Source organism: Vanessa cardui, chromosome 30 (assembly GCF_905220365.1).
Source record: "Vanessa cardui chromosome 30, ilVanCard2.1, whole genome shotgun sequence".
Lineage (NCBI taxonomy): Eukaryota > Metazoa > Arthropoda > Insecta > Lepidoptera > Nymphalidae > Vanessa > Vanessa cardui.
Window position 1 is genome coordinate 2941173 of NC_061152.1, and position 12324 is coordinate 2953496.

Genomic DNA, 12324 nt, shown 5'->3' on the forward strand with positions numbered 1-12324 from the left:
TCTTCGATTTTGATGATACTATAGATGGCTTCGAAAAGTCTATGGGCAGTTATGTGATGTTGTCCAATGTTTTTTTTTTCCAGAAAGTGCCCAACGCGCCAAGTATTCATCAGAAGTGGAAGGTCTCACTGCATAGACGCGTGTAGCGCGGAAACCATGTGCGGGGAGGTTAGGGTGCCCGAACGCCATCTTAATGTAAGTAATTAATTATTTTTCTTGGTTGGTTTGACATAAATAATTTAGTACTAAATGCTAAAAAGACTAAATGTGTTTTGTTTTCCTTGCCAAATGTCAAATCAAATCCTTCTGCAATAACTTTGAAAAATGAAAGGCTTGAGTTTGTTGAGTCGACGGTCTTTTTAGGGATAACCCTTGACTCCAAACTGCAGTGGGGCACCCATTTGTATGCCCTGGCAAGAAAACTAAGTAGTGCCATTTATGCAATAAAAATAATTAGAAAACTTACGGACATAAGTACTGCTAGACTAGTTTATTTTAGTAATTTTCACAGTATTATGTCATATGGAATGTTGTTATGGGGTAATGCAGCAGAGATTGAAGTTGTTTTTATTCTACAGAAAAGAGCTATCCGATCTATTTACAATATTAGCTCCAGGACATCATTACGCGAAAAATTTAAAGAAATAGGTATATTAACGGCTGTTTCACAATATATTTATGATAATATAATCTTTATACAAAAGAATATTAGAAATTATTCTATCAATGCTGATGTACATACTATTAATACAAGAAATAAGAATAAACTTGTAACCCCCAGTTTCCGTTTGCATACGGTAAATAGAACGTTTTTGGGCACTGGTATACGCATATATAATAAGATACCGGAAAATATAATCAATTTACCATTTTCAAAATTTAAAAATATTATTAAGACTAAATTAATAAATAAATCATACTATTCATTAAAAGAGTACTTTTTAGAAAGAAACGCCTGGAGTTAGGCTCGGGTTCCATCATAGGACGCTAATTACTGTCAATAACAGCATTGTAAATGTGTTTATTTGAAAAGAGCAACTATGCGAGTTTCTTGCCGTTTCTTCTCGCTAGAAGCTGCTTTCCGAAACGGTGGTAGTATTTGATTATTGACGATTCAAAAACGCTTCATTGTGAAGTTTACTTGAATAAAATTGATTTGAGTTGATTTGATTTGATTTGATTTTTTTACTAGACATAAACCAGACTTCGCTCGACTAATAAAAATAAATATACTAAATAATTATACTTACTTACGTCTGGTAGAGATCACTGTTCAGTGATAAGACCGCCCTTTGCACGCTTTGTATGTTAGTGTTAAGTTTGCATCTTGCTGTATCTGTGTGATTTTCTTTGATTGTATTATGTGTGCAATAAAGTTATTTATTATTATTATTATACTTTATTCAAGTAGGCTTTTACAAGCACTTTTGAATCGTAGTTTTATAGTTAGGTGAAGAACCTGCTTTTTGCCGGCTTTCAGTAGTTGTTTTACAACTTTAAAAAATATTGTGTAATTTCAGTAGTTCAGGATAGCCAAAATAATATTATCGTTTTACAATGATGCTCCAACCTCTCTATCTTTTGTTACAATGCCACGCCATCGTCCAATTGTTTTCTAATGACAGCTCAATCATATTTAAAATAAGAAATAGTGTTACATGCCTGTATTAACTGCTATGCCATATAAAATAATATTAATTACAGTTTTACATATTATTGATCAATTAATTAAAATAATAATTATATATAATAAAGTAAATCCAATAGCCCCTGCTGTATTTATAATATGCAATACTAATGTGATATAAATTATGATATAGAATCAAATGTCATAACACCGTATTGAAGGCTAAGGTTACTCTCGTAACAATAGTTATGTTAGTTAATTACAATTATATATTTGATGACATTAGTGAAACTAAACAAAGACCCTTTATTATTTATTTATTTAAAATACTTTATTGCACAACACATTACACAACAGTTAATGGGTAATAAAGACACAAAAAAAAAACAACAAATGGTGCGCACTGGCGGTCTTATCGCTTATAGCGATCTCTCACAGACAACCTTTGGTGATAGGAGCTTAGAACGAAAATAGGAAAGAGCAGATAGAAAGAGGATATAATAACTACAAATTAAGTATACTAATATTAGAGTATAATAATAAACTACACACAATTAATATATATATTATATATCAAAATATATACATAATTACTTCATACCTACATAGATTCTTGGCATATGGACAGATAATAGTTTTTCAAGCGATGTCTAAAGACGGGCAAGGATTTCGATTGCCGAATATCATCGGGTAGTGCAAAAAATCAAAATCAAAATCAAAATAAACTTTATTCAAGTAGGCTTTTATAAGCACTTTTGAATCGTCATTTTACAATTAAGTGAAGCTACCACCGGTTCGGAAAGTAGATTCTACCGAGAAGAACCGGCAAGAAACTCAGTAGTTACTCTTTTTTAACATTTAAAAAATACAACGTCATGTTAATTAAATACAATTATTTCAATTAATGTATCCTACTTGGAAGTCAACAGGTATTAACTCCACGCTTTGATCAATGTTACTGTGAATATACATAATATTGTTGTAAATATATTGCGACGCAACAGTAGGTATTCCCACTTTGTTAAAAACATCTCGAAGAGAGTCTCTAGCTCCAAGATTAAAAATAAACCGGATGGCTCTCTTTTGTAAAATAAAGACAGATTCAGTATCTGCAGCGTTGCTCCAAAGTAATATGCCATATGACATAATACTGTGAAAATAACCAAAATAAACTAAACGAGCGGTATCAATATCAGTTAGTTGTCTAACTTTTCTAACCGCGTATGTTGCGGAGCTGAGTCTTCCTGTTAGGGATGATAAATGAGAAGTCCACTGAAGTCTGGAATCCAATTCTATTCCTAAAAACACCGTAGTATCAGCTACTTCAAGACGGTCACCATTTAAAGATATATTATAATTATAATTTTGCTTGCTAACATTAGGTAGGGTAAAAACTACACATTTTGTTTTTGGAGCATTCAAATCTAAATTATTTACTGTAAACCAATTGTGTATTCGAATAATGCACCGTTCACATCGTCATAGTCATTATTTTTCCTGTCAACCTTAAAAATCAGCGAAGTATCGTCAGCAAACAACACTATATCACAAATACCCTTAACATAGAAAGGAAGATCATTTATATATACTAGGAATAGAAAGGGACCCAAAATTGAACCTTGTGGAACTCCCATTTTTAACGTAGATCCAGAAGACTTTATTCCATTAATGAAAACTTGCTGGATTCTTTGACTTAAATATGAAGCGATGAGATCAAGAGCTTTACCTTTAACACCGTAATATTTGAGCTTATAAAGAAGCGTTTCGTGTTCTACACAATCGAATGCTTTAGATAAATCACAGAATACTCCCATAGCGTTCTGTGATTTCTCCCAAGCATCGTAAATATGTTTGAGAAGGGCAATCCCCGCATCAGTTGTCGAGCGACCTCTTCTAAAACCGAATTGCTCACCATGAGAAATAGCATTTATACCGAAATGGACGAGAAGTTGATTTAAAATAATTTTTTCGAAAATTTTACTTAAGGATGGGAGTATTGAAATAGGCCTGTTATTACCGGGATCGCTTCTGTTTCCAGTTTTAAAAAGTGGTAAAACTTTACTACATTTTAACAAGTTAGGAATTGAACCCGTGTCCAAACTCTTGTTAAAAATTACTGCTATATACGGAGCAATATCGTACATGATGTTATTAAAAAATTTTACCGAAATGTCCCATATGTCGTTAGTTTTTTTAATATTTACAGTTTTAAATACTTTTATGACATCTATTGCAGAAACCGCTTCAAATGAAAAATCAATAACGCATTTAGAAACACTATTATTTAATAACCTAGCTGCATTTGATGTAGATGATTTTAAATGAAATGTTATTTTATGGGGTACTTTATCAAAAAATTATTCAAATAAATTAGCAACCTCTAATTCAGAACTCGTGTATCTACTACCTGTGTTCAATTCTATTGGTATCATTTCCTTTTTGGGTTTTCCACTAACACTACTAATAACATCCCATGTGGCTTTAATTCTATTATCAGAATTTAGGAATTTTTTCTTTAAATATAAGGACTTAGCAGAAATGCATACTGTTTTAAAAATTTTGGAATATTTAATGACGTATTCTAAAAAGGCTACGCTTCGATTCCACCGCCTCATATCATATACATAAGTCGTATAATTTATTTCTACTTTTATAAATACCAACAGTAGCCCAGTCACTAAACTTTAATTTTGTGTTACTATAACATGATTTCATTTTAAATATATTGTTAAATTCTTTTAGTATTACTTCAAAAAATGAATTATAAAGCTCATTTGGATCTTGTGTCGTAAGATTTAGATTAGACAATTTATACGCCACAATATCTTTAAAACAATATTATATTATATTATTAGTTTTTATTTAGTTTATTGTATCAGGAAATTATTATTTGGAAAACATATTTTTTAACGCACCCGTAAATATCAAACATGGCCGCCCGTTGTCAACTGTCATGTCATTCAATTTCACAGATTATTATCGAAACATCTCGATTGTACGAATTTAGAGGATATTTCTTATCGATTAAAAAGCATTATTTGTATAACGATCTATAATTGTGGATAGTTTTCTATAGACTTGCACGAAATTCTTAATATATAATTCACTAGCGACCCGCCCGACTTCTATTTACGACATCGCATTAGAAATTTCTAAAATTATCAGTGTTTCTTTACTATATTGTCCGTGTATTATTTACAAAAACCTTTCTCTTTAATCACTCTATCTATTACAAAAACCAGCATCAAAATCCGTTGCGTAATTTCAAAGATCTGATTTACTTGGTGGTAGGGCTTTGTGCAAGCCCGTCTGGGTAGGTACCACCCACTCATCAGTTATTCTACCGCCAAATAACGGTACTCAGTATTGTTGTGTTCCGGTTTGAAGGGTGAGTGAGCCAGTGTAACTACAGGCACAAGGGACATAACATCTTAGTTCCCAGGGTTGGTGGCGCATTGACGATGTAAGGAATAGATAATATTTCTAGCGTCATTGTCTATGGGTGATGGTGACCACTTACCATCAGGTGGCTTACATGTTCGTCCGCCAAAATATACCATAAAAATTTACATAGTGACAGAGAGCGGTAGGCGACTTAGTTTTATAATGTTTAATGATAATGAAAATCTGACTGAACCATAAAAACTAACTGAACCATAACTTTTTTTTGTTAAATCCAATCTCATCTAATCTATACATATAATAAAATTGGAGTATCTGTTTGTAATATTAAAATAGCCATTTTTACTCAATGCATATATAAGTAAATGCGGTACACATACCAAAATAACATTTTCACAATTTTTGGGTATGTTTGTACCGGTTAATTTTTGGAACGGCTGGACCGATTTTGACGGGACTTTCACTGGCAGATAACTGATATAGTAGGGGGTAACTTAGGCTACAATAATATTTTTTTGTCAAATTCAAAAGCGTACAAGGACGCAACAAATAATCGTGACAGATGGCCATTTGTCTATTTGTCTTTAAAGTTTAATATACAATAATTTCCCACAGGAATACAATTCCAATTTAAATTATATTATAGTTAAATTATTTTAATAAATTAATGTATTATTTAAATATGGCGACGGTTTTTGACGTGACGGCCATTCTCTAGGGAGAGAAGGGCGGACAGCCGCGTTAACTACATATATAGGTGGCAAACTCCCTTTTCTGTGTATACTAATTTTTATAATCCGTTTTGTATATAGTCTGTATTAAATTTACACTATACGTATACCTACTATGAGTTAAGATGTCCGCGTGGTTAGAACGCGTGCATCTTAACCGATGATTTCGGGTTCATACCCAGGCAAGCACCACTATATGTATGTGCTTAATTTGTGTTTATAATTCATCTCGTGCTCGGCGGTGTAGGAAACCATCGTGAGCAGACCTGCATGTGTCTAATTTCTGCCACATGTGTATTCAACCAACCCACATTGGAATAGCGTGGTGGAATATGTTCCGAACCTTCTCCTTAACGGGAGGGGAGGCCTTAGTCCGGTGGTGTGAAATTTACAGGCTGTTGTTGTTTGTTGTTGAATATAGACTATAAACAGGCTATTTGACAATGCGAAAAATAAATCGTGAATTATTGTAATCAGCGTATATTATGAGTTTAAATATGGTTATTTACTGACGAAAGTTGAAAATAATACTTAATTTATTCAAAAATCAATAAATAAAAATGCATTTTATCAAACGTTTGTCACGTGACACAAAACGCTCCCGATTGGCCGGGCTTATGATGAAATCACTTTCTTGTAAACCTTGCTTTTCTACTATATGTACCACAGATTAAAATACAGCAAAGTGACGTCACCGATCCCATTGCAGCGCCATATTGTCAAAGTAGCGTTTTCGCGCTTTTTTTAAATATGGAATATTTAATATATCATATTTTTCGGCAAATATGTACTACAAATAAAAAACGCAACTTTTACTGGGTTCCTTAACTTCTACTAAATAATATAAAAAGGATTTTAAAAACCAGTCAAATAGCCCATTATTATACTATAATATTATAGATGTGAAAGTAACTCAGTCTGTCTGTCTATAGCTCTCTGACTACCAAATCAATGAAGCTAATTTGATGAAATTTAGTATGAAGCAATTTAGAACTAAGAAGGACTTCACTAGCTACTTTTCTGTCCTAACACGTGCCAACTCCCTAAAATGGGACTGAAGCCGCGGGCGTCGACTCGTATATTTATATATCTTACAGCATCTTTATATTTAGAGAATCAGTTGCTAATTTGATTAGTTTTTTCTTAGAAATATAATACTTCGAGATTTCTAATTTTTGATATGTAATTTCATATGTTTATTTACATCACTTTGAAAACCTCTAAATTAATCAGTATATTTCTACCATATTGTTCATGTATATACAAAAACCTTCCTCTCGAATCATTCCAAGTATTAAAAAAAACCGCATCAAAATCCGTTGCGTATTAAAGATCTAAGCATACACAGTTACACACAGCGGTAAGCGACTTTGTTTTATACTATGTAATGATAATGATACTATGTTATGTTTCCAGCCGTGCTACGTATGCAACAGCACCGGACATAACTGCAGAGCGTTGCCCCGGGAGAAAGTCCACTTAGAAGACGAGGTCACCGCGACAGAAGTGTCAGGGAACGCTCTGAATTACGATCCTGAAATGACAGAAAATACTGCAGGTAATCCTATCCTATCCTGTTTTTTCGGTCGGAAAGTCCTCATGTAGTCCTTCCCCCCTTGGGGAAGAGCGAAGGGGACTGTCAGAATTCTACTGGCTAAAATCCAACCCGTGTCCTCCATGTGCCCATGCGTCGGAAGGGGGGGTGTCTCCGAAGCATTGTTTGCAACCCTCCCGACGGGATCTTGTCCTATCCAATCCTATTTAATTTCACGAAAAAGACCCGCTGAGTTTCTTTCGCCGATTCTCAGGTCAGGGTGTTTCTTTATCCGTTCTGGTGGTAGTGTTTAATTTGCCCATCAATAAGTAAATCGACGACGATGAAGTTTGACGAGCTCTGTGGTCGAGTGGTGTGTACACCGGTTTTAATGGGTACGCCATTCTGAGGTCCCGGCTTCGATTCCCGGTCGAGTCGATGTAGAAGGTTTATTAATTTTCTATGTCGTCTCGGGTGTGGATGTTTGTGTCGTCGTTACTTCTGATTTTCCACAACACAAGTGCGTTAGCTGCTTACATTGGGATCAGAGTAATGTATGTGATGTTGTCCAATATTTATTAAAAATAAAAGAAGTAATGCTTCCATATTGAATAAAGGAATTTGAGTTAGATTTTAACCTTCTAATATTATAACTGCGAAAGTTTGTGTGGATGTATGTTTGTTACTACTTAACGGATTTGAATGACATTTTAGTGTAGGTAATATAGGTTATACATCGGAATAATATATAGGCTTCAATTAATAACGATTTTATGTAATTCGGTCATAATATAAAATCACACATCAAGTAATTTATAAAAAATTAAAACGACTTCAAAATTAGAAAAACCTAGACAACTAAAGATAAAAAAATAAAATCATGTAACTACTGGACCTATTTCAATGAAACTTACATTATTCTCTAAGTTGAAGTATATCTAAATTAGATTAAAAATGAAAATCTCAAAACGACTTTTAGTTTTCTAGGAATTCGTGGACAAACATACACTACACTACACACACGAAATTAAGCACACGTGCTTGGAAGCCTAAATGGATCATTATATTCTCATTATTAAAGTTATTAATTTCGGTATATTTACCATGTGTTTTATTTTTGTTCGGTGGAGCTCGATATTTCGACATTGTCTACGAATGTAGTAACAAGACAAGTCTTGTTCACGAGACACACTAAGACATGGTAAATATCCCGAAATTAATAACTTTAATAATAAAAATAACCATGTTAATTTAAAAAATATTATATTCTCATATTCATTATACTCTTGCTTCACAAAAACACACTTGCACTTTGTAATAATTATTAACCTTTAAATAAAATCTTTATTTTTATTTTATTTTCCATTTTTTATATATTAATTAAAAGTTTGTTTATTGTTTGGTTGATCATATATTGCATCATGTAATGGATGATGGATGTTAGCTTAAATAAGCTATGTAAACTGTGGTAAAGAAAAAAAACTTATTCTTCCAGAAACGGAGTCAGAAGAATTTGAAGAAGAACCGATTGGTGTTGAGAACACAGACTTCGTCCTGTACGTGAGCGCGGTGGAAACTGAGAGGTGTCGGCGCGGCTTGACCGTCGCGTATGCATCGCACTGCCAGCAGGAATCTGCGTTGGACCGGTATGTCTTATGGCAAACGAGCAGAAAGCTCACCTGATGGAAACTGATTACCACAGCCAATGGACAGCGACACATTGGGCTTACAGATGCATTGTCGGTCTTTGAGGAATGAGTACGCTCTATTCTTGAAGGTTTCCAAGTCGTAGTCTAAAAAACCGCCGGCGAAAGCTGGTTCGCTAAAGTGGTTGTGGCAGAAAATGTCTTAGAATCGCGCTGTTGTGGATTTTCGGACATCTAAAGCACATGAATATTCAGTGATGCTTACGTATGAACCCGCAATCATCGGTTAATATGCACGTTCTAACCAATGAGCCATCTCGGCTCATTAAGAACAGCTGTGATATATTTTCAGGATGCATGTTACCAGAGCCAATTTTAACCTATTCTGGGCCCTGAGCATATTAGGATAATGGGGGCCCTATGACTTTGACAGAACTATTTTGTTAGAATAAATAAAGAAGGTGTAGTGTACACTATGTTAAACGGTTCACTGGCTCGACAACACACGGTATGCGCAAGCGACACGTCAGCTCTCGCCAATGGCTCTCGCCCGAATGACGTTCGCCCCACCACACCGTGAGCACGAGACAATGTTAATAACTATTACCATAGTTATTATTTAAATACAAACACTACATCCCTTTCTTATTAAAAATTTAATAATCATTGCAATACAGTAATTTATACTTATTCATATTCTATGTAATATTTTATAATTACTCTTTTACAATTACTCTTGCTCCAAATCATGATTCCTAGCTTCCTTTTCTTGAATTGATTTCCATTCGCCTTCAACTCTTTTCAGATGTAATATATTCCGTCTTAATGATTGTCCTGTTTCTTCGTTTCGCAGGGTTATATCTCCCTCTTTTGCTTTCTCTATAGTGTGTGGTGTTGGGTTATAATTTGGTACAAGTTTATTTGCTTTATCCATTTCTTTTACATATACTTTGTCTCCTTCATTCAAATCTGGATCCTGTGCATTCCGTCTCTTGTCTCCATACTCCTTCCCTTTTTCCTTTTGTTCTTTATCCCTGTCCCTAATCTCAGTGTCATCTTCTTTATTATTAAAATCTTGTAGAGTTGGAATTTTATCTTTATTCTGTCTTTTAAAAAATAATTCGGTTGGTGTTTTCCCTGTAACTGAGTGAGGGGTAGAATTATACATCATGAGGTATTCCCACAAACTTTCTTGTAAATCCTTTTTCTCAATTTTACCAATTTTCAAACGTTTCAATATGTCGCGATTCTGTCTCTCAACTTCGCCATTCTGTTGCGGGTTGTAAGGAATCGTATTAAACAATATTATGTTGCACTCTTTGCAAAATCTCTTAATTTCATCACTTACAAATTGTCGACCATTGTCTGCCGTTATTGATGAAGGGTAACCTAATCGACTAAATATTTCTTTTAATGATTTTATAATTTGAGCACTAGTAATAGTTTTTATTATTTTTATTTCTTTGTAACGGCTGTAAAAGTCAACAACGACTAATAAGTAGTCATTACTAGGCAATGGACCTAGCAGATCTATTGCTATATCTACCCAGGGAGCCATCGGAAGTTCACGACGCTTCATTGGAGCAGGTGCATGCGGCAATCCAACCAAAGTACATCCTTTGCAGCACTTCACTATATTTTCGGCATCTTTATCGATCTTTGGCCACCATACTTTACACCTTAATCGTCCTTTCATTCCTACTATCCCTGGGTGTCCTTCGTGTGCCGCATCTAGAACGATTTTACGAAGTTTTAAAGGTATCACTAGTCTAGTCCCTCTTAGAAGCACATTTCCAAAGAAGCATAATTCATTCGCAAAAATTTTATAACCTCTGATAGTCTCGTCCCATTTGTTATTGTAAATGCCTTCTCTTACTTTAGCTATTTCAGGATCACCTTCAGAGTGTGCTTCAATTTCTGCCATGGATACTGCACGAGGTCTCGCATTCTCAACAATATGGTGTATATGTTTATCGCTATTAATTTTTTGGAAATCTGAGTATTTACACAATCGAGACAATGAATCGGCTATATTTGTTTTCCCAGGCTTATATTTTATATTATATCGGTATGCTTGCAACCGTAACACCCATCGTTCGATCCTGGCACACGGTTTCGATTTTATTCCAAACAACACCTCCAAAGGTTTGTGATCGGTAATCAAATCAAATTCTTTTCCGAAAAGAAAAACATTAAAATGTTCTATAGCCCAAACTAACGCTAGAGCCTCCTTCTCGGTTTGACTGTACCTGCGTTCACAATCAGTTAATGTGCGATTTCCATAAGCAATTATTCTAGGTCCACTAGAATCTATTTGTACCAAGACTGCTCCTAATCCGAAAGGACTAGCATCAGTAATCACTTGAATTTTATCATTAACGTCGTAGTACCCAAGTGTTTGAATTTTCGTAAGTTTGTCTTTCAATTGCACAAAAGCTTGATCTTGTTCATTTTTCCAAAACTTTTCAATATTTGTATGTTTTCCAAATTTAAATCGCAATAAATACTTTAATGGTTCTGTCAGTGTAGCTAGGTTAGGTATCCATTTGTTTATATAATTTACTAACCCTAAAAAACTTTGTAATTCCTCAATCGTTTTTGGAATTCTGAATTTGGCTACGCTTTCAATATACTTAGTTAAGGGTCTAACTCCCTCAGGGCTTAACTCATGTCCCAAAAAGTTTACTTTTTGCACTTTGTACAAACATTTGCCTTTGTTCAGCAAAACGCCATTTTGTTTTAGAACCTGTAATACTTTTTCTAAACGCGAATCATGTTCTTGTTCAGTACGACCGAATATCAAAATGTCGTCAATAAAGTTTACAGCTCCATCACATTTGAGAAGTATATTTTCCAGTATTTTCTGGAACAACTCAGGTGCACAAGTAATGCCAAACATTAAACGTTTATAACGATAAAGGCCCTTCGACCTAATGAATGTCGTAATGTGCCTTGAGTTTGGATGCAATTCCACTTGATGGAATGCGTTCTTTATGTCCAACTTGCTAAAATATTGAGCTTTCCTTATCTTTGGCTAAATATGATCCATGGATGGTAATGGGTGGTTCTCCCGCATTATTGCTGCATTAGCACGTCGCATGTCTACACAGAGACGCAGTTCCCCGTTGTCCTTCAATATGGGTACTATTGGAGATATCCACTTTGATGGTTCTCGAACTTCCTCTATAATATCGTTGTCCAGTAATTCTTTAATTTTTATCTCTATTTTTTCTTCAAGTGGTATTGGAACCCGGCGGTATGGTTGAGAAATAGGCTTTATAGAGTTATCAATAGGTATCTCTACCATAACATCTTTAAATTTCGGAAATTGTTCATTTGCAATCTGATCTACACTGGTTCCAAGTTTGAGTACACCAAGGTGAA

At 34.4% G+C, this 12324-nt stretch overlaps 1 protein-coding gene across 2 annotated transcripts in view; it reads left to right on the top strand.

Annotated features, from left to right (window-relative positions):
• LOC124542164 (leishmanolysin-like peptidase) overlaps positions 1–12324 on the top strand; it is a 125345-nt gene that overhangs the window by 94125 nt on the left and 18896 nt on the right. For both annotated transcript variants that reach the window (XM_047120097.1, XM_047120098.1), the window contains exons 5-7: positions 84–195; positions 7177–7318; positions 8790–8940. In XM_047120097.1, coding sequence (XP_046976053.1) covers positions 84–195; positions 7177–7318; positions 8790–8940 — 405 coding nt within the window. The remainder of the gene's footprint in view (positions 1–83; positions 196–7176; positions 7319–8789; positions 8941–12324) is intronic.